The 26,970-nt window shown below is 47.5% G+C and overlaps 1 protein-coding gene across 2 annotated transcripts in view; it reads right to left on the bottom strand.

Annotated features, from left to right (window-relative positions):
• The window catches only part of LOC146175873 (hypoxia-inducible factor 1-alpha-like), a 234,861-nt gene extending 209,068 nt beyond the window's left edge, over positions 1-25,793 (bottom strand). For both annotated transcript variants that reach the window (XM_084582232.1, XM_084582233.1), the window contains exon 1: positions 25,454-25,793. In XM_084582232.1, the coding sequence (XP_084438358.1) occupies positions 25,454-25,494 (41 nt within the window). In that variant the 5' untranslated portion in view covers positions 25,495-25,793. The remainder of the gene's footprint in view (positions 1-25,453) is intronic.
• Between the last annotated feature and the right edge of the window lie 1,177 nt (positions 25,794-26,970).

Raw genomic sequence — 26,970 nt, 5'->3', positions numbered from 1 at the left:
AGCCTGGGTATCGTATACGGGTGCGCTGGCTACGAAGAAATCGACGCAATTCAGCTAAATCACGAAACTGGCAGAACACGAGGCCAGTTGGTTCCAGCTAGTTGGTCGGTAATTGGTTGTCTGGCTGAGGGCGCACACGCGTAAGTATAGATGTGTGGAAACACGGCGCCAAAAGCCTTCTTCCACACAGCGGCGCATGGGCAGGCAGGAGTGGTATATAGTCACTTATGATTATCTAGTGACTAGAGGCCCGTTCACACTTGCGACTCGCGGAGGTCGTGCGACCGTTTTGGTCGAAAAGCGACTGTCGCAAATGGTTGCATTGGTCGAAAAGCGACAGTCGCAGGCCGTTCGACCACTGTTCGATTTTCCAGCCTTGCGAATGCTGGTCGCAAACCGGCAAACAGCGGCTCAGCTGAAGTGAACGCAAGTTAGCTTTACTCTATAAGGTGGACAGTAAAGATAGACAAGCTGTGGAAAGCGACCCGCAGGTCGCATTTGCAAGTGTGAACATCGGTCGCGCTGCGCGGCTCTGTGGCCCTTCGCGACTCCAAGTGTGAATAGACCTCAAGAGGTGGACACATGTGATGCCCTCTATGGGGCGACGAAATCAAACTCGCTACACTTCTTTCGGTGGCAGAGAGGCGTTCCATGCGCCAATCAAAGACGACGGAATGTCTCCTCTACGTTTTTAACCCCATTTTACACTCTGCACGACCAAGCGAAGTTCCAAGTCGTGAACCTCCTATACAGAGAGCCCAAGTTGACGCACGCGGCAGCCTTCGAGACAGGATAGGTGACTCAGGGCTTGTAGCGGCGAAGAGGAGACAAGTTCGCCCAGATTCTAGCCCTTAACCAAAGCGCGGTGTAGGTGAAGTGAGATTACGCGACGAACGCATGCAGTACACCGGGCGGAGGCACGCCCTCTAGTTATGCGCGCCTAAAAACGCAGCCGCTGTGTAATTATTCATGCATCCGTCGGCCCAACAGGCCGCCGCACATATGCATAACCCGCCGCCGCACGAGCGTACGCCCGAGTCCATCAACGAAGCACCGTGAAGCAGAGAGCAAAGCGCGCGAGAAAATGTCCTCCGTGCCAGGCGACGCAATATCCGTTCCCTGTATACGTCTCCTCCCCCACCCCATCCCAGCCCCGCGGCGAGGTGACGCAAATGCGCCTGCTTCCGACAGCCCCGGACGAAGTCGCGGTCGGCTCCGGGGAATCGACGCGTCTAAGAAAGAAAGGCCTATAGGGGAGAAAAAGAAAGAAAGAAAAAAAAAAAACGAAATACTGGTGGGTTCGGATGCACGGCGGCTTCACAGTCGCCTCCGTAGACCGAGAAACGTATGCGCAAATAAGATACCACCTACCCTGAAAGTCCCTCTTTCCTTCGTAGCCGCATAACTGCTTAGAACTGGACCGCACGTAAGCACGAATGTCAGATAATAAAGTTTATCAATCGATCAATCAATCAATCAATCAATCAATCAATCAATCAATCAATCCGTACAGACCAATATAAACTTTCCGAAGTGACCATCACGAGAAAAGAAAAAATGACAGCCGATTCAGCGCAGTTAGGCCAAATCCGAATTAGGTGCGCTAGCCCTTCGTTTTTCACTAAGGATGCGGGCACGTCCACATGACCTAGGAGTAACGTGTGCGACATGGGAGCCAAGGGTCCTCATGGTGGGTTCGACTCCAGCCTCGAGAGTGCTGCCCGAGTTGGAGACCGCATTAAACCTTCTTCCCACTTGCCAAACGTCGAGACTCGCTAGAACACTAGTATATATATATAGGCTTCATACATCCCCAGACATCGAGACTCGCTAGAACACTAGTAACACAAAATATATAGCCCCTGTTTCAGAGCCAAAACATTTTTTTTTCCACTCGACCGAATTATCCTGAGAACCAAAGAGCAACAAAATGAAAATAGGGGAGGTAAGAAAAATACAGCTGGCTAAACAACGCTAATACATCAATATGGTGACCGCTGTGTGAAGACAACAAGTACACAATGCATGCGATAAAATGTGTCCGATACGAACATAACGGGACAAATACACAACTGGCAGCACTGATGACGATGCTATTAATCTGCAGCCACAGAAAAAATAAAATAACTGAATAAAACTACTTGAACCCGGTGCACTAGGCGTACGCAACCTACAAAGGCATCACCTGGGCGAAAGGCGACCGTACAGAGTGGCGTTCCTTTCAGAAGAGGTTTAACTGCGAGCGAGACGGGGATGTAGCTGTTATCGTGATTGTACCCCGCAGGGTGCACTGAATTCCGTTCGTTCACTGATATGAGACGAGAGATAAGTTGTGAAATCTTATCTCCTGTACAGCAGAGCTTGGGTTATTTTCAATTGATAAAAATAGGAATAGAGCAATTTAAGAGTCGCCATGACAGTGCATATAATATGATGGGGGGGGGGGGGGGGGGTAGTCGCCGCATCTGCGACCTGTGAGAATGCATGCCAAGCAAACTATACATTCTATTCTATGTTAGAGAAACGACAATATGCTCACACGCTATACCACGCTATGAAATCCAAGGTTTGACGGAAACCCGTCCGGTCGGGCATATAATCACGGATGAAGAACATCGGAGCGCAGGACAATCGTTTAGTACAAGAGATGTTTTGGCCCCGCTACTGGGGGCCTTGTTCACGTCAGAGCAAGGCGCCCAAGTCGTGTATAGGTTTCTACAGCACGATACTACAGCAAGTTATAGCGCGGAAAAGCCGGCACTGTGTAGAGGAAGGATAGCGTACGGTGAACTATAGCGGGGAGAACGAACCCCTTTCTGTTTCCCATCACGGAGCGGAATGCGAAAATCAAGGCTGCCGTGAGTTAACGGCATTTTCCCTTCTCATAGAGGCAAAGTGAGTGACCGGAGGCAGTTTAAAGGATAAATTTTAAAATGTCCAGCCTCATTCCGCTTCGCGAAATGTGCAGCAGCTGGTATTTATACGTGAAGGCACGTACCGTGCTGACGCTGTGCCAGCGGACACCTGCACAAGCTTTGACGCGCCGACGTAACACGCGCTACAGTAGAGCGAGTAGCCGGATTTGAAACGCGTGAAAAAAAAAAAAAAAAAAAGAAAGAAAAGAAAAGAAAACGTGCATAAAAAGCACTCTGTTGAGCTGCCAAGACAACGGCAATCTCTCCATGTGCTCCGGACGAAGAGAGTCGAGTACTGTTCTACGCTTCGAATGCAGCGGATGCCCTTGAGGTCATCCGCGCAAAGGAACTACAGGCGAAGGAGTAAAAGGCAAAATAGTTGCGCTCACAAAAATTTCAAAAGAAAGTCAACAGACCGTCTATAAAATTTCTATAGACTCACTTGCCTAATAAATGAATGTTAATACGGTCGACAGACTCATCTAGGACGCACTACGATTTCGATGTCCTTTTACGCTCACTTTCAAGTGTGTACAGCCTTGGTCAAAAGTGCTGATACCAGAGGGTTCTTTTCTCAACGGTCAGTACTTGGGCAAATAATGGCGGCGCCCCTAAAACTTAAAAGGTCCAGATGGCTAAGGGCAATATCCGTCTTGCCCCTCCGGACATCTGAAATTACGAGTGTGCCGCAACTGCCCAAACGCGTGCCTCTAAAAGAAACCCTCCGGCCTGAATACCTTTGATCAAGACCACACACAGCTAAACGGCCAGGCCAGTTCATAACGTGACTAGCTCTGTGGCCTGATGACTTTTGACCGAGACTATGCTTCACCACAGCTAGCCCTCGGAAACAAAAAAGTAATTCCAATGCATGAACGGTGCATGACTGACGCACCTATGACGCAACAATTAACTATTGTTACGACCAAGCATCCGCAATTGCGCGCTCTATTGTTCGCCTGTGGGCATGGATAAGTTTTGTGAATATGTGGTGATGGTCCAATGGCTCTAAGTGAGCCTGTTTCCAGGAATCCTGTTTTGTAAGCATGTTTTGCTTTGTGGACAACCTACAAATGCCAAATTGACCCTGTCAAGAGAACGTCTGGAAAAACACAAAGAAACGTCCCCCTGCGGGAAATAGCAGGAAGTGCTTTCTTTCTTTTGTTCACCCTTCCAGTCGAGAAGTGCTATCCTCCAGTGATGAATGCCTCCTACCCAAAGGAGACGACAGAGTGACATGTCCGCTGACGTGCAGGACAAGAAAGGAGCATGACTCATACGGCCATTAAGTGATTTCCCGGGAATGCAGGAAAGATTTGCAATTGTCGAAAAGGGACCATGTTGGGAGCCCTATGCGGCGCCACGTGCACTCGGGTTTCTGAGAAGTAAAACCCCTTGTCAGAACCAGCCTGTGGTTTCTTTGCTGAAGAATAGAAATGTACCTCCTCTCCTCGCCGTTCCCAAGCTTTTCCCGCCAACAAGTGATCACGCCCAACGAATGAATGCCGGACCAGTCAGTGCTTCAGACCATCAGTGCAGTGATGTGTTCGATTGGATGCCGATACCTGAGGGGCGTGCCCTGGATTTGGTTGGTCAACATCTTCAGAGAGGGGCTGGACATGGGGGGGTTTTTAAGGACGCTGCAGAGCACGAAATGTCGCTCTGAGCCCTGGGTAAACGGCTCATCCAGTCGCTTCTCGCTATGAACTCTTAACGCTTGCCATTTTGCTGATGTACCCTTCTTTTTCGTGTAAATATTGTAAATAAGTTTTCTCAAAGTGCCATTAAACCTGCTTGTATATATTTTACCAACCTCGAAGATTCAGTCCTTCTTCAACCCCGAGTCTCTGCACGCTACCAAGTGAAGGCCGGGTCGACATAGCCCCAGCGTCACGACAACTGGTGATCAGCGGTGGGATCTGAATCTGCAAGCCCCAACACTGGTGACCAGCGTTGGGATCTGAATCTACAAGCCACAACATCTGGTGATTGGAGGTGGATCTGAAGCTACAAGCCACAACATCTTGTGATCGGAGGTGGCACCTCAAGCAACAAGCAGGAGCAACAATCGGCCAACAAGAGGGCAGCTCGGAACATCGATCGCATGTGTGGGTGAGTGCTTGGCTTTCTTCTGATGTGGACCAGGTTCTAGAACAGGGTTAGAATTTAGAACTGGTAAAAAGTGTTGAAACGCCTTTAGGTTTGGTAGTTTGCACTGTTGTTTTGGAAGTAGCCGACACTCGGAGCGATCATGGACCTACAAAAGCTGCAGAAACCGGAACTGTTGCAATTGTGTGAGGAATTGGGAATTGATACAAGTGGTTTGGCACGAAAACCTTTGATTATAAAGGCAATCACAGATTTGGGAGCCGATGATGAGGAGCTCAGTGAAGCATGGAACCTCATCGGTCAAAAAAAGGAACAGCTCAGACAGCAGAAGGAGCGGGAAAAAGAGCAGAAAGAGCGGGAAAAAGAGGAAAAGAGGCGTGAGCGTGAACTTGAGAGGGAAAAAGAGGAAAGGGAGCGCGAACGTGAGTGGGAAAAAGAGGAAAAGAAGCGTGAAAGAGAAGCAAAAAAGCTGGACCAAGAAATTGAGCTCCGGAAATTAGAACTAGAGTTGAGCAAGAGGTCGGGCAATTGTCCCCAGCTAGCGGTACCTCTTCTCAACAAGGAGGCAGATTTCAAGATGTCAAAGTACATGCAGCCATATGTGATATCAGGGGATATCGGTCTGTATCTGGCTAACTTTGAGCGAACCTGCGAAAAACTGTCCTTCCAGCGAGACACTTGGTCTCAGAGATTATTGACGGTTCTGCCCTGCGAGGCAGCGGAGGTTGTCGCGCGGCTAAGCAAGGAGGACGCGGACAACTACGAGAAGGTCAAAGCTTGCCTTCTGAGAAAGTATAGGCTTAGCGCCGAGGCGTTCAGACAACGTTTTCGGAAAGCTACTAAGTCCAGGGACGAGAGTTACCCTGAATTCCTGTACAATTTAAGAGTTAATTTGGGCGAGTGGCTAAAGAGCACAGATTCCTACAGTGATAGGGACGCTGTAGTCGAGCAAATTCTTTTGGAGCAGTTTTATAACTGCCTCCCAGAAAAAGAAAGAAATTGGTTACAGGACCGAGGCGAAATTAAGTCGGCAACTGAAGCTGCCGAACTTATTGAGGAGTATGCTTCGCGCCGACAATTCAGCAACCCAGCAGTGGATAGGCCCCGCAATCCCAAGTTCAGTATGAAAAACCGTCAGGAAAGGCACTTTGCTAGAGTTGGAAACGAAGAAATGAAGGTTTCTTCAGGCAAATTCCCTAGAAAGGACGGCAGTGAGAAAAGTGGGGAAGTGACCAACGTGCAGAACACAAAGAATAAGCTTGAGGCTAGGAAGCCGCTCACATGCTTTAGGTGTAATGAGCAGGGTCACATTGCCGTCAACTGCCGGAAAGAAAAGATTGCTTTCTCGTATGTCAGGGACTGCGATGAAAATATGCAGCTTTTAGAACCCTACCTGCATGACCTAGTAGTCAACGGGAAGCCTTGCAAGGTACTGCGCGATTCGGCCGCAACGATGGATGTTGTCCATCCGGCGTATGTATCGCCTTCCGACTATACAGGACAGTGTGCATGGATCCGACAGGTAGTTGAGGAACAGAGTGTGTGCTTGCCGATCGCGAACGTGGTCATCGAGGGCCCTTTCGGCGAATTAACAACCGAGGCTGCCGTTTCAGGAAAGCTTCCTAAGTGCTATCCGTATTTGTTCTCCAACAAATCGGACATGCTGCTGCGAAAGAGGGGCATCCTTTTCGGAGACAGAGTTGTGCAAGCCTTAACACGTTCAAAGGCGCGAGAACTAGCTACACTGCTCATTCCAGAAAAATCCACAGCGGAGGAAACGGCAGTTAAAACAGTGGTAAATGCGGAAGATAGCAGGTCAGAAAACTTTGAGAGCGAGGCATCTCAGATAAGTCAACTTGAAAGTGAGCTTGATGAGACGCGGAATGAGGACGTTCTTGAGAGTAACCTCTTGCCGCCAGTGTCTAGTAATCTCACGAGACTTTTAAGTGGAACCCGAGAGGACTTAGCTATAGAGCAAGCCAATGATCCCAATATACAGGAGATAAGGGAGCGCCACCGCGCCACTAAGACAGCAAACAATATTTCTTTCGAGATGAGAAAGGGAGTGCTGTATCGCTTATTCAAGGATAAGCGCGGAGTAGAGCGGGACCAATTAGTCGTTCCCCAAAAGTACCGCGGAGACTTACTGCGACTTTCCCATGGCAGCTCGTGGTCATGTCACCTTGGAATAAAGAAAACAAAGCAGAGGCTGTTGCAAGAATACTATTGGCCTGGATGTTTTAAGGACACGGAAAATTTTGTACGGTCATGCGACACGTGCCAGCGGGTTGGAAAGGCGCAAGATAAGTGGAAAGCTCCGATGGTGTTAGTACCAATCATTACCGAGCCGTTTCACCGGTTAGTAATAGATATAGTTGGGCCACTTCCTGTGACCGAGTCAGGGTACCGTTATATCCTCACTATGTTATGCCCAGCCACAAAGTTTCCAGAGGCTGTTCCGCTGCGCGAGGTGACGTCCGAGAGTGTAGTGGATTCGCTGCTGTCAGTGTTTGCACGAGTTGGATTCCCTTCCGAGGTACAAAGTGATCAGGGTAGCGTTTTCACGAGTGTCCTCACCACCTCATTTCTCGAGCGATGCGGCATTAAGGTAGTGCATAGCTCGATCCATCATCCGCAGAGCAACAGCGTAGAAAGATGGCACTCTGTTCTCAAACGAGTCCTGAGGGGACTGTGCTATGAAAACAAGCGCGAATGGGATACCTGCCTGCCTGCAGCGCTTTTCGCTTTGCGGTCAGTGCCGCACGAATCCACTGGATTTAGCCCAGCCGAGTTGGTGTACGGAAGGTCACTGCGCTCACCTTTGCGAATGGTGCGCGAAGCCTGGGAGGGGCGCGGAGAAGACCCAACAGTAGTAGAATTCATTCTGAACCTCTTGAATCGCTTACATAACACTAAGGAACTCGTTGAGGCCAGCATGAAGTCAGCCCAGGCTCGTTCCAAGGTGTACTATGATAAGTCAGCCCGTCAAAGGACGTTTTGTATCGGGGACCAGGTGATGTTGCTGAGAAGTTCAAGGCAGAATAAGCTCGAAGTACAGTGGGAAGGACCGGCTGAAGTCGTTGCAAAGCTTTCTAACACTAACTACGCAGTGAAAATTCCCGGTAGGCGTAAAGAAGTGCGCATTTATCATTGCAATCTTATGAAGCCTTATGTGCAGAGGGAAGCCGTGGTAAATCTAACGTTAAACCTTCCCGAGGAGATGGGGGACAACTTGATTTGCCTCAGCGGAAAAGGAAGCAACGCTCAGGAGCTTCTCAAAAAGACGGAGCAGAGAGGAGAACTAAAGAAATCCCAGCTGTCCGATCTGGGCGAGATAATAACAGAGTTTGAGGCCTGCTTCGTGGACAGGCCAGGCAGAACTGATTTGACTGAGCACGATATTGAGCTGACTTCAGACGTGCCAGTGCGATCAAGGTGCTACCGATTTTCTCCAAGGCAAAGAGAAATTCTGGATAGGGAAGTAACTCGCATGCTGGAATTGGGAGTAATAAAACCCTCGGAAAGCGATTATGCTTCGCCTATGATCTTAGTAGAAGCTCCAGGTAAAGACCCTAGGCCTGTGGTAGACTACCGAAAGCTAAATTCTCTCACCAGGGATCAAGTGTATCCTATTCCGAATATTGAGGAGAGAGTAGAACAGGTCAGTAGAGCGGCATATGTGACTACGCTGGACCTTACTCGAGGATACTGGCAAGTACCGCTCACTGAACGCGCCAGCAGATACGCGGCTTTCGTCACTCCGACGGGCAGCTACCAGCCAACAATGATGAGTTTCGGGCTCAAAAATGCTCCATTTTGTTTTTCCCGACTCATGGATAGGGTTTTAAAGGGGTGTGAAACATTCGCGGTGCCTTATTTAGACGACATTGCGGTTTTTTCCGACTCATGGGCGGACCATATGGTACATCTAAGAGCTGTACTGAGCCTTTTGCGTCAAGCTGGACTAACCGTAAAGGCCGAGAAATGTTGCCTGGCAAGGGCGACCGTGGACTACTTGGGTCACAATGTAGGTCAAGGTTTCAGGAAACCCAGCGAGATTAAGATTTCTGCGGTAGCAGACTACCCGCGGCCGAGCACGAAGACGGAAATTCGAGCATTCCTGGGTCTGACTGGGTACTACAATCACTACATCCCTAACTATTCAGCTTTGGCTAGCCCTCTGACCGACGCTCTCCGCAAGACAGAACCGACAAATGTAGTCTGGGACGAACAAAAGGAAGCCTCCTTCGTAAACCTGAAGGCTGTGCTGATTAGCCGTCCGGTATTGCGAGCTCCAGACTATGGCCGAGAATTCACGGTCCAGTGTGATGCCAGTGATCGAGGGTTAGGTGCTGTTCTCTGCCAGAGAGATGACGACGGTAATGAGCACCCCGTGCTCTACTTGAGCAGAAAACTGAGTTCTAGAGAGAGGGCTTATTGCGCGTCAGAGAAGGAATGCGCTTGCATTGTATGGGCCATTCAAAAATTGCAGTGCTATCTTGGAGGGGCCAAATTCACCGTAGAGACGGACCATTGTCCCCTGGCTTGGCTGCAAACTGCGACATCGAAGAACAGTCGCCTTCTTAGGTGGAGCTTGATTTTACAGCAGTACAATTTTGAAATAAGATACAAAAAGGGGAAGTTAAATGGGAATGCGGACGCGCTTGGCCGCTCTTTCTAAGCGGTCCGAGATGTTCCTCACCATGTATCCAAATTGATAATCAGGTTTTTTTTTTTTTTTCGTGCGCTTGTATATGTGTGGCTATGTAAAGCAGCACGTTTGGTTTTCTAGGAATACGTGGGTCCTGAACGTCTTGAGAGTGGGCTTTTCTCGAACAACAATGGCAGTTTTCTTTTAACCTGGTCTCTTCAGACGGGAGCCGAGTGCTTGCTTCGACATGTGGTTGAGTTTCAGACAGCTCGATTTGGCCTACAACAATCAAGACAACGCGACAAGCAACAGCGAGCTTCAAGCGTTCACGTGCAGGCCATTAAGTCGTCTCTTCATGCAGCAGCTGGGACTGCTGCCCTCCGAGTCTCTTCTGGCGGGGGAGGAGGCTGTTACGACCAAGCATCCGCAATTGCGCGCTCTATTGTTCGCCTGTGGGCATGGATAAGTTTTGTGAATATGTGGTGATGGTCCAATGGCTCTAAGTGAGCCTGTTTCCAGGAATCCTGTTTTGTAAGCATGTTTTGCTTTGTGGACAACCTACAAATGCCAAATTGACCCTGTCAAGAGAACGTCTGGAAAAACACAAAGAAACGTCCCCCTGCGGGAAATAGCAGGAAGTGCTTTCTTTCTTTTGTTCACCCTTCCAGTCGAGAAGTGCTATCCTCCAGTGATGAATGCCTCCTACCCAAAGGAGACGACAGAGTGACATGTCCGCTGACGTGCAGGACAAGAAAGGAGCATGACTCATACGGCCATTAAGTGATTTCCCGGGAATGCAGGAAAGATTTGCAATTGTCGAAAAGGGACCATGTTGGGAGCCCTATGCGGCGCCACGTGCACTCGGGTTTCTGAGAAGTAAAACCCCTTGTCAGAACCAGCCTGTGGTTTCTTTGCTGAAGAATAGAAATGTACCTCCTCTCCTCGCCGTTCCCAAGCTTTTCCCGCCAACAAGTGATCACGCCCAACGAATGAATGCCGGACCAGTCAGTGCTTCAGACCATCAGTGCAGTGATGTGTTCGATTGGATGCCGATACCTGAGGGGCGTGCCCTGGATTTGGTTGGTCAACATCTTCAGAGAGGGGCTGGACATGGGGGGGTTTTTAAGGACGCTGCAGAGCACGAAATGTCGCTCTGAGCCCTGGGTAAACGGCTCATCCAGTCGCTTCTCGCTATGAACTCTTAACGCTTGCCATTTTGCTGATGTACCCTTCTTTTTCGTGTAAATATTGTAAATAAGTTTTCTCAAAGTGCCATTAAACCTGCTTGTATATATTTTACCAACCTCGAAGATTCAGTCCTTCTTCAACCCCGAGTCTCTGCACGCTACCAAGTGAAGGCCGGGTCGACATAGCCCCAGCGTCACGACACTATCCACAGTTTCTAACCGCGTAACCAATCTTGTCCTTCTGCAGGCGGCGTGCGGGTACCGCGCAAGGCAACGGCCGCTGCATGCATGCGCCTCGGGCAGTGCGAAGAACCTTCGAGGATTCCGACGGACCACGCCGTGAGCTAGAAGGACAAGTGCGACGACGCTGCTTCTGCTGCTAAAAGAGGAGAGAGGCACAACTCGGCGGCCGTTTGCCTTGGAGGCTGCGTGAATTGCTGCTCCCTTGGCCCTCTCTTCGCACCAGCTAGCCGCAAACAAAGCGGGACCCCCCGTTGCATCACGAGGCAGCCGGCGAACGCCGCTCGCGACCCTGACCATGTCGTAGTCCGATGCGCATGCCCCCCAGCGCCCCGGGAGCGGCCGGCCGGCCTCCAAGCGCAATATAACGCCCGCTGCTGCACCTCACACCGGCCGCGCCGCTCCCTGCGGTGAGAGCCTCCTCGGCCAACTTGTGGTGGCAAAATCCCACACACAAGATATATATACCACCGGTGGGCCATGCCCGATGGACACCGGGGGCAACGTTCTGGCCGGACGAATAGGGAGATCCCCGGAAATAAGCGCGCCAATGATTCACCTGCCAAGGATTGCAATCTCAAGCGCGCGAAGTTGCTCAATGACCGGAGGTTTAAATAAATTGGTTCATTTTAAAACCTTCGTATTTACGGGGGGAACATATGAAACTTTCCTGTTGCCCGGTGTGACCTCGATGACATTACAAGATTGTCCAAAGGCATCTGGAAGCACAACAGGAGGAGCATTGAAATACAGTGTTCATCCTGAAGAGGGAGAGGAATACAACTTCGATAGAATACGAAACATTATCTAAGGGCACAACAACTGTACTCATCGCCTGGTCATGGCCAATACCCCCTGTGGATGTGCGCCATTTTTTTATGAGGGAAACAACAGCAACAACAACATGAATAAGCTGACTGAGATTTGATTCTGAACACACGTCGCTTTTCTTGCATCGCACGCTCGTATCCTTAGTTGCTTTTGCGCCATAAAACTTAATATCCGTACAAAGATGCTCAGAATGCTCCCTTGAGCGTTAATGTCCAGCTTACAGTTTCCCTTACAGGTGAAGCCATATAAGTCCTACAGACAGCTCGATGAAAACGCGTCAATGGGAACCAGGAATAGAATCCACTAACTAGAGCACAAACGCGAAAAATGCCGCACATTCGTGGATCCACCGCGGCAAAACACCAAGGCTCACAGAGAGGCCTCGGCTCGCTTAACACGGGCGGAAGCCGCGATTCAAACCGATTCAGTGTCACATACAGTACCACACCCAAGGCCGAAGTCAATGTGAGCTCATTCACAGCCCACGGCGGGCGCCTTGGCGAAAAAAGTCCATTGTGTGGGGCAAGGACAGAGTGGAAGTAACGCTGTGACGAGATTTCTGCCCGTCTTGCTCAGTTCGCTTGCTCAGCTGACTGACACTGCTCTACCGGCTAGAACCGCTAGTCGCTTCGGGCGAATGAAGAAGTCAGCACTGCCGAAAGGCGGCGGCAGCAGCAGCAAAGCGATCTGTTAAGAAAACTAAAGTTCTTTATTACTATTATTAATCACGACTACCAACAGACTACTTTTTGTCCGCAAAGGCCGCGAGCGGTTATCCTCCAGACCCGTAAGCGTATTGCCAAACCATATCCCGTAGGCGCACTGGAGCAGACGACGCTTTCAGCGAGTTAAACGGCGATTGTTGCTGAAAGATCTCTCTGAACGCAACCTAAAGAATAACATACATTCACTGTGAACGGTGATTGTTGCTGAAAGATGTCTCTGAACGCAACCTAAAGGTAACATACACTCACTGAGGCAAGAAATGATTGTGGGGAAGGTAATTGCTTAGTGTAACTGTTGTCATACCGATTCTTACTAAAAGGTGTCTGTAAACGCAACCTAAAGGTAACATACACTCACTGAAGGCAGGATATAATTACAGTGAAGGCAATTGCAAAAACAAATATTCAGAAAAAAGTAGAACACGAGAGTCGAACGCATGTTTAAGTGGCATCCGTGAAGAGATGCGTGGTGAATTAATCCTTTGCGCCACCAAAAGGACGGTAGTAGTGGGCTTTAAATGTGTTCTTATTCGTTTAGACAATATATCCACTATTGGTCGCCTAGTGGCACTGCTCAGAGGAATCGCGCGCCAAAGCGTCGTCTGCTCGAGCGCTCCTACGGGATATGGTTTGCTAATGCGCGACCCGTAAGACGGGCACCGTGGAGAAAAGCGCGCACTCACCGAAGCCATCGTAACACGAATTTTGCGAGCGTCTCCCGCTCAGGAAAAATAAGAAAAAAAAAAAAAAAAAGCGCCGGGGATTGTGCGGGACGTACGCTTAAGTGGCCGTCAAGAAATAAGACCGGGGCTAGATTATAGGGCGGTTGCGCGATTCACTCACAGTATCTCCTCCATGCTACGAGCAGGCGGATTCTCTATCTCTCTGCCTGCTATCTAGAGTTGTAAAGACTCCTTCTCATGACGATGATGAAAGCTCTATCGCTGATAGTCACGCCAGCTATACAGGTCACTTTCTCTGGCGGCCCGTTTTGATAGCACCTTCTACTTTTTAATCAGTTATCTTCATGATTACATTAGTATTTCACATTAATGAACAGAAAAGAAAATCCCTAAGCTTTGTTTGGTGCAAGTGGCTGCTGACTCCGTTCGTATATACGCCCAAGGTAACAGAGAATTACATAATAAAAACGGCCAGATCAGCACGCATATTCTGCACACGAGCTGCAGAATAAGGCCACTCGGACGTAGGTGTACTAAATATGAAACTCTCTACAGATGCCTACATTTAAGTCATAGACGCGATGAACCGCAATAATACAGGCTGATAGAGGGCAGCACAGCCGCATTGCTGCCTCTTCTGCTACCGTCCTGTGTCGCTGTTCTTCAAACTTGCCATTAAATAACGGAAAATAGAGAACACAAGCCAGACATACGAACGTCATTGTTTTGTACTGAACTCTTCACTTACGCAGCTGCCGACCCAGCGCAGACGAAGTGTCACCGTTTGACCGCGGTTTTTCCTACGGCGCGTTCCGCTCAGCTGCGGCAGCGAATGAAATTACGCTGTAAATTACGCAGACGTGGTCCGCCCGTTCACGCGGAATCCCGTCAGCCCGCGACCGTGAACGAGTATTCCTCGTTTCCGCGCGGCGGTTTCCCCAAGGTACGCGGTATACCCGTCTTGTACCAGGTACTCCGACAAGGCTCTTCTGCGAAGACATGCGGTTCTTCCGGACACGCAATCTTGAACAGACAGGGCTCTCTCTTGGAGCCATCTCGGATCCATCGCTGGAACACAGCCACGCATATCAGATATGCGCGAAATTTCGTCTCGTCTCGCATGAGCCGTCATGATACGGGCTTTTCCCTCGACCTTGATCGCTTTTTGGGAGAAAGAACTGCTAGCTGCCACAAGTCGAGCGAGTGAGATCCCTTGCCTGAGATACCGGAGCACTCGGCCATCGTAATGCTCGTGCCTACCACAGTTGGAATACCTGATCTCTGCGGCATAACCACTGGTCTTGACAGATGTACCGGCACAATGCACTAGAAGCTGAGGAGCGTCTCCGTTTGGAAAATAAGATAGTTAGATCTATAATTCCCCTCACAAGATGTTTGCAGCACTGCGAAAGGCAGAGGCAACCCGGTCCAATCATGACCCCATGCTCTACAATAGGCAATTGTGCTCATACGTGTCTCTCGACCCCCAAATTTGAGGGGGCGACAGTAAGAGCACAATTCTCTATTAAGATAGGCAGGGGCGAGAGGCACTAGGAGCACAATTGCAAGGGCTCTTCTGCCTTTCGCAGTGCTGCAGATACCTTGTGAGACGAAATATAGAAAATCGGGACCTTGAGCTCGCGACTAACACTACGCAAAGATAAAAAAGAAGTCCGGTGAGCGTTCTGAGATCACGTTCTGAGATCAACAACCGCGTTCTTGGGCGGAGCCAGCGATTTGGGCATGGCCCGTCAGTTGGGCGGCGCGGATATTCGAAGAAAGAGCACATCCCATAGAGAGTGGAGGATACATACTATATGCGTCCCCGGTTGATGAAACCACCAGGTTTTAGTCACACAAGCGTCCTGTTGCTCGCAGGTTAACGATATGCTCGCTTCCTGTCCAGAACACGGCATCCCTTTTCCTTTTTACCCATTCACTCGTCTCAGCCTCCGCCTTCTGCTAGACGAGAGACAGACAGACAGACGCTAGACTAGACTCCCTAGCTAGACTCCCGTAGCTGGACTCCCTGGGAATTCCTCGGCTTCCTCGAATGGTATACAAACAGCCGCCCACAAACTGGTCCGCGTTTTCGAAGGTTCTTATGCTAGGAAACGATGCTGGCGGTCTCTCTAAAGAAACCGCGGGTTCAAACGAGGACTGCAATCTTGAGTACGGAGGTGCGTACAGGGACTTGATACAGGAGTGAGCTGGCTAATCTAAAACGCTCTGCGTATCAAAAAAGATGCGGAATTCCAGGGGCGGTGCTAGTTTTCGCAGAGAACAGCGGGCCGAACAGTTACTTTTTGCGAAAGTTTGCTTTATTTGTCTCTCATCAAACAGCTTCGGTGCTCTCTCACATACGTCCGACGCTGCAGCGTGGCACGGTGCAATTTGCTGCATACGCGTACACCAACACGCCAGCAATATGAAACGGGACACACTATACTTGCGTCTAACTCAGCTTGACCTTCATTTGAACGCATGGGATTCGCTAACAAAAAAAAAAAAAAGAAACCAAGGCATCCTCCGCGGGCAAACTGGTCATAAAAGGAATGTGCGTCTCACTCACGCTTGAAGAGTAGTCAATGAATTCGTCTTTCTTAACTGTTCCCTTTCGTACTGTTTATAAGCGCGCGTTATTATTATTATTATTATTATTATTATTATTATTATTATTATTATTATTATTATTATTATTATTATTATTATTATTATTATTACGGACATCACGTTAGCAACCTACACAGTTCAAGTTAAATTTTGTTAAAGCGTAACTTATGACAGCAGCTTGATATTGCGATAGAGTAAGTTGTCGATATATTCCAATTTACGCGACACTTCCAAGTCTATCCTCAACAAGGCTTTGCATATGCACAAACCATTTGAATGTATGCTTGAAACTATTACCAAACGCAGGCCATAGACAGCGTTCTATCACATGCGCGAGATATCCTACACTATACAACATATGCATTCGCACAAGAGCGTGCTAATGGTGAGAACCTTTACGCGCAACTCCGGCCGGAAGGGTAACAAGCCAGCCAACGGCACGGAAAGTAAGGTATCGAGAGTTTAAAAAATGTTGAAAGGTCATCGCATACATTGATGTTTTACTCGAGAAACTCTTTTTCGGAAAACATGAGAACAAAAAGTTTTCAAAAGAACAAAAATGGAGTTTCGGGGAATGTTAAGAACAAGAATTGTCTCACTTATTTCCATTTAACGTACCGCCACGAAATACGTATAATTTCCAAGCGCATATGAACGACCAGGGACGCAAGTAATCGTTGTGTCTGTCTTTACGTCCCTACATGGCATTAGAAACAACGCGTTTCGAGTCTGGAAAGGCAGGGCCCACCGCCTTTAAAAAAAAAAAAAAAAAAAAAAAAAAAAAAAAAAAAAAGGACAAGGAAAACAGATCGACAATGTCCGTGATACATAAGGTGAGGAAAGTCGCAACGGACCGCAGACAAGCAAGTAACAACAAGAAATGATGTATATGCGTGTGGGAAGGGAAGAGGGGCAAGGGAAGGAACAAACAGCGTAAAGCTTTTGCAGCACAGGAAATGCAGTGGGATTGCCTCCGATATCGAGTGGACGGATAGAACTACGGAAAAGCATCGGGAAATGTAGAGAGACTCCCGGTCCCGGCAAGAGAAGAGATCAGACGGGCCACAATTCATTTAACAGCCAACTCTGAAAGGAACTCAGTGACGGACAGCGTTTGTGTCTACTTTGCAAATAAAGCTGCGGCCGTTATACCGTCGGCACGTATACGTGCCAGCACATCACCGTTTTTCCCGACGGCATTCAGTTCGGTTTTCCTCAACCTCCGAGCTACAGGGACTAACAGGGAACGACTGGACGAGAAATTCGCCGGCTGTATCGGCGCCATTTCATAGAGTTCCTTACACTAACTAGAGGGAAAGCTGAGGACGCTGCACTTCAGTCACCATGGGCGCGCTAAGAATCATGGGCCGGTGTGCTACTTGCTGCGGGACAGTCGGTTTTTCTCAGGTACGTGGAGTGGCGTTACTGCGATGTTTCTTTTTCGTCATCATCATCATTTGAAGGTGCGTACATAGACCACGAAAGCCATAGTAGCGAAGGCGCAAAAGCAGACGTGGCCAATGCTTTTTATTTCCCGAGATGTCACTAAAAACTTCCTTAAGTGATTGCACAACCATAAATATTTTCATAACGTTTTTTTTTATTTCAAAGTTTGCCTATTAAAAGCGAAATATTGGTATTTGTGCTGCTCAAAACTAAGCCAATAGGAGAAAGAGCCATCGCTTATATTGGATAAATATCACACTGACATGCTGTTTCTCTCTCTTTTTGCAATTTATAGTCACAATATTCAATGTTAGGACATTATTTACGGTAGAACAACGTTTATCTTTGCATTAGTTTTGGCCAAAAGTTGTAGTTCTGCACTCGGTATCTCTCCGGCCCATGATACTTTGAGCGCCCATGGTGGCTGAACTGGTCGTCAGGAAACTCCATGTAAACTCCCATAGATAGCAGCACAGCTTTCCCTCTAGGTAAGAGTAAGAAACTCTATGGCGCCATTTAGTAGACCTTCGTTTGAAGTGTCATCTGAAGGGCTCTGTCGGAAGCTCTCTGGGTGGTGCAGTGGTTAGAGCGCTCGACTACTGTGCCCAAGTGATGCGGGATCGAATCCCGACCTCGGCGGCAGCTTTTCGATGGACGCGAAAATCAAGGCGCACGTGTGCTGTGCGATGTCAGTGCACGTTAAAGAACCCCAGGTGGTCGAAATTTCTGGAGTCCTCCACTACGGCGTCTCTCATAGCCTGAGTCGCTTTGGGACGCTAAACCCCACAAACCAGACCAACCAAGTGCAAGTGATGTGTATCGTTTCTTCGGCTGACACACTGAGTGCAGCTGCGAATTCGCCCTCGGAAAATAATTGGCGCTTACGTTTCTGCAAAGATAACGGGTCAGAACGCGAATAGCAGCGCAAATTACTCCTGTCAAAACACTTTAAAAACCTAAAAGAAATAACAAAGGCAAGCGTGCACCCGTAGCTCTCGCTACTTTGACAAGTTTTCAAAGTCAGCCGCGTCACCTTCAAAACACCTCAGAGTTGACGCACAGCTGCACGTGGTTCGATTTCGCAAGTCTCCTGTTACCTTTTTTTTTTTTTGTTCATATGGAAACAGGTAAGCGCAAATACAAGACAAACAACGGTGAAGCGACGATCAAATCTTCTGAGCTTTCACCTGATTCCGTAAAAATTGTGCAGCAACAATGTGGCACTGTTTGCTCCTTACCTATCGCTTGTACCCTCAAAGGAATAGAGAAATAGAATATTCTCATTCAAACACGATTTCAGCTTGAAAATGAATTTGCCCATTAAGTAATTCACTGTACAAGAACTGATTCCAATGGCCTTCTTCACTTACCGATCGCAAACTCAACCATCAAGGTCAGTATTCAACCTTGCGATATTGCGAAAACATTTCGTGGGCTAACTTTGCCCAATGACCACTGCAGTAATGCTGGAGCAGGCAAGACAGACACTGACTCAGGGATAGCATCAGCGGTCATGTAGGTATAGTGAAATAAAGAAAAAGCTCGCACAAATGTACCACGAAATACAGATGATTCTTCAAGGTCTACTCAATGGAAAGCGTCAGGCAAGAAGGCAGAACTTCTATGTTGACTCCATGTCTATGTAGAGGTATTCACAGCCCTAGATTGGGGAAGTAGCGATGCGAACCCAACAACCTCCGATTTGCTGACTTCACTGTCCCGTTAAGGAGACTTGCACTAAACGACTGCTGTTGTGAGCGAGTCAAAGTGCAATGGTTAACTTCAAAATCAAACAGCAGAAGAGGAGGAAAATTTCGAATGACCAGCAGCCCTTAGCAGCAGAGAAGCAGCCCTTATGCTACGAGGCAAGGCACTGGAATTACATTACCCCACCTATTTGAGCCAAAGGAAAAGGTAATGATAAAACTGGACGAAAGAGAAATTACAATACTAATGGTAACTTCGAGAACATTTGGAATACACATGTGATGAATAGCAGATAAATTGTATCAATGCATTCTGCCAGTAACAACCTATATGAGGGCGAAGGGGCCAACAAAAACGACTGAGTTTGGGTTTGTGGGGTTTAACGTTCCCAAGCGACTTAGGCTATGACAGACGCCGTAGTGGACAGCTCCTGAAATTTCGACCACCTAGGGTTCTTTACTATGCACTGACAAGGCACAGCAGATGGGCGCCTTGCTTTTCGCCTCCATTGAAAAGCAGCTGCCGCGGCCGGCATTCGATCCCACATCCTTGGGCATAGCAGTCAAGCGACCTAACCACTGCACCATCGCGGCGAGGCAGAATAGAAAAAAAAAAAAAAAAAAAAAAGGACTGATATGACTTAAGGACTTCAAGGCTATTTGATGAATATACCAAGTCAATGGGGGAAAAAAAATGAGGTGTAACTATACACAAGAATGTAACTTCATGATGGCCTAGATGAAATGAAGAAAAGAAGAAGCAGACCTGGCAGTACATAATACCTGTATATTTGAAGAGATGACCTGCCTCCTATTAGATGACAGTTACGAAAACATAGTTTGAGGTAGCAGACAAGAATTAAGGTGGAACAGGGAAATAGAACATTGGCAAGGCCAGGTGCACAGTGGCTACAGATTGCGCCAATTCGCAGGCAGGCTCCTTTGTAATTCAGTGGATTTGGGAGTGATGGTATTCTAGAGATAGCGTTAAACAGGCATATTCTAAACCATAAATCAGTAATAAATTTCTCCGCCAACCCTGGCGTGCGCGATAGAGCTGGTTCTCTAAGTGCAGCGCCCTAGGTACACATCACTAGCAGATATATGACCGAAAGGTCACAGACCACTACTACTGCAGGACACTACATACTGCTGGCACTCCATATCCGTGGATAGTGAAGATAGGATCAGACGGGGCTCCCTTCTGCCTGTTAAAACTGGTCTCTAGATTTTGCCAGAAAGAACTGAACCACCGTCAGCTATTATCACTGAGTTCATCATCATCAACGTCAGCTATTATCACTGCCACTATCAAGTGAGGCAGAGCCATCTCGTTTTGCAATGTTTTCCCTTGGACACCAAAGAAACGATTTGCTGCATATTTTACACAGCGTGAAATGTCAAAAGTCCATTCAACTGTTCACACAAAAAAGCACGTGGGCTGAACATTTTCATGCTTTTGGAGTTATGCAGTCTGGCGAGTCGAACTAGCTACCTTCTAATTATTTCCCTTAGATGTATGTACACATTTATTTGGAGAGGGATGAATGACCTTGATTCGGTACTGAATTCATTCCCCAGCCTGATTTCTTTCCAGTCTGAGGTTTCTCGTCACAGCTTCTGCCATTTATTCCTTTCTTAAGCATCGCAACCAAAAAAAAACTTCGGTCACGCTCTCTCCGTAAATTGCTACTATGAATGTTACTTTTTCCTGACTGTACTAACCACAAACAAGAAAAATGGTTTTCACAAATGTATCTCATTCATAAGGTTTTGGGGTAAAACAAAATGGCATACAAAAGGACTCGCTGGTATGCATACATGTTGTTTGCCGTTTTTTTTTTTCTTTTTTTTTTTTTTTGCAACTCGAAGCATAGAACCAGAGTCCTCCCAAAACGCATGCTAAAGTCTGAAACCCCAACCACAGGCCTCGGCCACCAATTAACATGACCCCTGTGATGCACTGATGTTTGGGCAAATGTGGATACACAATTCCTTGCATACATATATGGTCAAATGGATCATTAAACAAGTCTCTTGTCACAATAGGAACAGGAATACCTTCACATAAAGCCTACCTGTTAATTTCTGCCTTCTAGTTTTTTATTGTGGAAATGAAGTGTGTATTTCCTTATCTATTGATGCAATTTCTTTCCTAATTTGCAAAAAACTAAAACACTTTCACTGAGTTTGACTATATCCATCAAGACACTAGCTCAACTGAAAGTGTTTTACAATTCATAGTTATCAAAGTTCCACATAAGAGTCACCAATATTGATGCAACAGTTAACGTACAAAATATCTTTGTGCAAGAGGATGCAAGAGAGGACCTAGCTTTTTTGCCTTGACTTATGTCAGAGATATCACATGCAAAATGACTACAAAACATATTCTGTAAAGTAATATTGCTAATATGCATGTCCAGCAAGTTAACACAAATTCTTAAACATTTGTTTTATTTCTTTAATCTCAGAAATCACTGCTACCACTTCCAAAGTACAAGAATCCAAAATAGTTTCAACACTACTGATGTTCCTCAAAACCTGTGTTGTAGCTATTTCAGCACTACCCGCAACGTCAACCTGGTGCCCTTTTATGGTATAGCATTAGCAACTCCAAATTCCTCCGAAATCATTCTAATGGTGAATTGTCTTTCACAGTTAAGTACAAGTTACACACTAAAGTAACACACAATGGCATGAGTAGTGAATGTTGATGTTGAACTGAAGGTTAACTTAATCTCACACTTGGACCAAGAATTTAATTGCAGCAGCTCTGTAATGAATGCCTCTATCACAGGTGGTACCAAACACAACTCAAGCATGTCCAAACATTAGGCTTGGCGCCTCACTGCACTGGCTTCACGGCATGTACTTTCAAACAAGATCCCCTGAAGGCCCAATTTACTCCCTTTACTCTGGAGACATACCATTTATCACTGAGCTTAACAGCTTTGGATTTAGGCAATTAGAAGCATTGTCTGAGCAAGCTCAAGGTCTTGTAACTGGCCGCCAAAGCACCAATTTGAGCCTCATTTGGCTTCAGGTACTGCTCACAGAAACATGTCGCAGTGACTTGCTACAAGATTTCGTAACAAAGAAACAGGCATGACAAAAACTGCAAAGAAAGAAAAAATCATGTTCACTGTTCATAGAAAGTAGCAAAGAGGGAAGAGAAGCTCATTATGTGGCCCCTAACACCATCCCTCTCAACTTTCCTGATAACCTATCTCTTAATGGTGAAAGCCAACAGCTCCCTCCAAATGATATTTGCCACTTCAGCATAAAGATAAGAGCCTTTTACATAATATACTACAAGGCTTTGGTTCAAGGTATGGTAAGAAAAGTCACGTGTGAAGCTCTGTTCATGAGCTTGCTTGTCTTCAAATTCATATCCAGGCATTACAGTAGAGATTTGCATGCTAGAACTAAAATACAGAAGAAGCCGGAGTATTTATGCAGTCATTTAATTTACCGTTAGATACCACTCAAGAACATAACAGCGAATACACCTCAAAAGAAGGCCCCTGAACCATCCATTCCCCTGCGATTTCATGCCAAGAGACTAATCAAGACATCACGAGCTCTGGTAGATTCCCTAGAATGGAGGGTCTCCTTTGAGGGGCATTCACCACTATGGTCCTGAGTTGCGTGTGACTAACTATACTTGTTATGTGGACCATCAATGTGACTACCAGGCTGCAAATGGACACAACAGGTCAAGACAGATAATGACTGTTTCCTGAACCTAATGATCTTTTCTGTCCTACATTTTATTTTATTGCTTAAACAGTGGTGCTGAAACATCACTTGTTTTGTTTAGTAGGTGATCAGATGTATTTGAAAACACTTGCTCGTAAAGTATTTCAGACATTTTCCAAAAAAATGAGCACCACATTTTCATATGACACATTTTACAGCAGTTAGCAAAATAAAAATTAAAAACAAGCCACCTATTAACACTAAAAGTGATAGAACCGTCAGGGGCTCTGCAACTATATTTGAGTTTGAGGAATGGGGCGGGGGTCAAGACTAAATTTTTTTATTTAGGTAATTATAAAAACTTATTTTTGTTTGTACTTGGCTCATCCTGAACTGTTCAGAGGTGTATATGTTAATGAATATAAGACCTCAATTTAAAGACGAACACCTGAGTGAAGAGCGTTAGCAAATACTATAATCACACTCATGAACAGAGGTCAGTCAACATAACTCAGCTGGAATACAATTGGTTTAGGTAACCCAAAAGATGTGCTTTACAAATGAAGAAGGATAAACAATTGGGCAAGTTGGTATTTGTTCATATTGGAAAGGTACATCGCAAAAAGACAAAAGACGAAAAGAAGACTGTGCATGTCTATCCGTCTTTTTCTTTTCGTCTTGTCTTTTTGTGCTATACCTTTCCAATATGGTTTACAACTGGCTGCACGACCAACTAGCTCAGCCCCACTGTTCTTTGCATCAATAATGTCCTAGAATTCAAGCATACATAACAAAACTCAGTGCAAGCATATGGAGGCTGGAGACAGTGGGAAACGTCTCTTCCCCATGTTCTGGAGTCTCTGTCATCAAACTGCATAGTTTAAATGTATAAAATATGCTTAGACTGATCGGTCAATGGGTCTGACGCTCAGATATTATAAATATAACTGGAACCATTATGAATTATGGAGAATTTCTGTGACAATATTCACAAATCAAGAATGCTAAGAGTAAAAAGTGAACTCTAGTGGTAGGGCATTAATCTACCTTTGGATATGAATCACAGAAAATAACTCTGTCCATCTGGCAGAAAAGAAACTACTTGCCAGGAGATTCGTGTGAATGGGTTCAATAACCTAGCACAGCTGCTTCGAAGACACGAGGATTCGCACGCCGCAAATTCTCCGGGACCTCCAGCACAGCTTGAGTAGCTGCCACGTTACAAGCACGTCCAGACGCCTCGCGTGTCATGGTACTCCCCTGATGGGGCTGGGACAGGTAGGTCACCGCCGCTTGCGGCGGGGGCTAGCCTGCCACAGAATTTTGATGTTGTAGGCCGTCATTGCACCCGCCACCGTTTCTGTGGTGGACGACGGCTGCTGTTGCGGCGCGCGTCTTTCTCTCACTCTTCCTTTTCTTTCTTCTCTATTTTCTCTTCTGTCTGCACGAGGCAGCGGAGGTGGCTCAGCTACAGAGCCAGTAGCAGGCCAGTGCATTTTCTTTTCCTTCTTTCTACAGTCACAACAACAACAGACGCCTCGTTGGCACTTGCAAGAACGGTACGCTGACCAAAGTGTCAAACGACCGCAGAAAAGCAAAGTGCAATAAGGTACTAGTACTACTCCAGGCAGATTTTGACACTGCGTGTATTTCTGCCCGTGATAAGAACGCAGGAAAGGAAAAAGATATTTCTACCGTCTCGTATCCTAGGGTGAGCGGTTATCTCCAACTTGAGCACTTCACACTACACTGCCGCCAATCGCTCGAGCGGCGGTGGAGTGAAGCCGCGATGTGGTCAAATAAAATATCAAATGAATGGGGCGCTGGCAAAATGACCATGCTGTGTTTAACAACAGGACAGTTTATTAGGTTCCGCGGACGTTCGCTAGGACACTAGATAACCATGTCTCGTGTAAAACCTCGCAACGACCAGGGCTGCAAAAAAGCTTACGCAATTCTGTTATCTGTGCCACTTCGTACATCCATCCTCGTCAAAGTAACCGCTCTTTGAATTCCCGCGGAGAGCGCAGAGTGCGGACCACAGGTCGTAAGATGACCGTTCCGAGACGAGTCCGCGCGAGGGGGTATTGCGCAGTCCCGGAGGATCCAGACAGGCAGGAAACTAGAGCAGTCTCGAATTGCGAACGTCCTTGGGGAAAGCTCGGCACTATACACGGCAGGCCGACGACCGCACCACGGCGGTGTAGGATCGCGATTTGCCTACCCATGCGGCGGACGCCAACGTCCTACCAACGATAAAGCAGTCTACGAAGAAGGCAGTCACTTGAATCCGGCCCACGGAAGTCAATCACCCGCCGACACCGAGCGCGCGCGGTGGCTCGCCTTGAGCGCATGACGACAGCCGATCGTCAGGCCCCTAGATTATGTCACACGCGGTGCGCAAATGCACGGTCGAGACTCTCCATCCGTGCTAATAGACGGCGCGCAGACGCTCCACAACAGCTGGTCGGAACAGTCAGAGGTATGGTTATCCAGGAAGTGGCAGCCATCCGACACCAGAGCCTGGGACGTCAAAGCGCCGCTGGCGTCGGCGGCTAGCGCCGTCGTGTCCCGAAAAACCTCGCCACGGAATGCGAGCAACTAGCAGCCACGATTAGGCCTAGTTAGAAGCTCGAGAGCCTTACCGTCGCTCCTTGGGAGCACTTGCCGCTTTGGCAGCACCCATCCCGCTGGCTGGTCGTTTCAGCTGGGCTCGCCGATCGCCGAAGAAGAGGCACGCAGTCTCAGGACACTGCTGAGGATTGCATGCAGACTCCGGGATCTCCACGACTCGGCAAATGTTGGCGACTGACGAGGCACGCCGAGAAATCAAAATGGGTACACGGTGTCGGTCAACGCAACCGGCACCGAATTCACATGTAAAACAACGCGATCACCACTTGACCACGCAGGTATTCGCTGTTGGTTTCGCAGACGACACGACACACGGACATCCCTCGGGGAACACTCGGCCAGAAAATAATCCCTCCTTTTCCTCGAGGGCGCGCCACCTGTAAGAAGATTCCAGTCCAGACAGTGGCGGCGCATGGCGGCTGCCACAAGAAGCAGCGGGAACGTGAACAGGTTTTGAAATAGTATCGCGCGCGCGGCGAGCCGGTTCGTGGCCGATAAAAAAGGGGCGAAGAGTGTACGCCTGTTGCGAGAAAACAGTGCGTCAGCGAGACAGCCGTTTGCGTGGCGCTTGTTTCAACGGCACCGGCTCGCATGGCTTCAAGCTTTCGCACAGTCAATAAATTTATAGACGTTCGTGCGATTCCGATCTCGCCGGCAGCCTGAATTAAATGACCAACCAGTCGAGCGTTACCAAGCTGTGGAAAGCATTGCTAAGCCGCGTCATTCGGCGCCCTGCGGTATACAATGGAATTATCGTCACAACGCCAGCAAAGACCGACAACTCGACGCCTCCACCAGCATTACTAGAACAAACTTTTGGCCTCCACCGCCAGCATTTTGTTGCTTTCATTGTCAAAGCAATAAATATTGATCAGTCTTCTTTGTACATAAACTATATAAAAATGTGTATAACGCATAACATTAAGCCTGTGTAAATATTATGAAAAAAAAAATATTTGCAGGAACGGCAGAAATATACTTCACATAGGGAGTGATCGAAAGAACACCAATCAGATAGGGCGACAAACAGGCGTCGACAACGGTATTACATTTCTCAGCTGTTATTTATGCCGAAAAAAAAAATACTGGATGTAAAAACAAAACGGTCTGATGGCATAAACAGACAAGGAGGGGCAAGCATATTTAGGGACGACCAAATGTGTTGGAGATATTTTTTTTTTTTCGCTCGCCAATATATTCCAGTGATTATATTCCAACACTGAATATATCATTATTCACTTATATCCGTAATCAGTTCATTTATTTATTGTTACTGAGTAATTCTTAGTCTGGTCTATCTCTCCTATTCCTACAAGTGAAGAAGGGATTTTGCTCTCCTCCCCTTCCGCCTGTCACCTGCCATGGTTAACGATTGGCAATGAGTCGCACGCACGCACGCACGCACGCACGCACACGCACGCACGCACACACGCACACACACACACACACACACACACACACACACACACACACACACACACACACACACACACACACACACACACACACACACACACACACACACACA

Source organism: Amblyomma maculatum, chromosome 10 (assembly GCF_055883805.1).
Source record: "Amblyomma maculatum isolate TAMU_Amacu chromosome 10, ASM5588380v1, whole genome shotgun sequence".
Taxonomy (NCBI): Eukaryota; Metazoa; Arthropoda; class Arachnida; order Ixodida; family Ixodidae; genus Amblyomma; species Amblyomma maculatum.
Note: the sequence above shows the minus strand (reverse complement) of the source record. Positions and strands in the feature narration are given on the sequence as shown.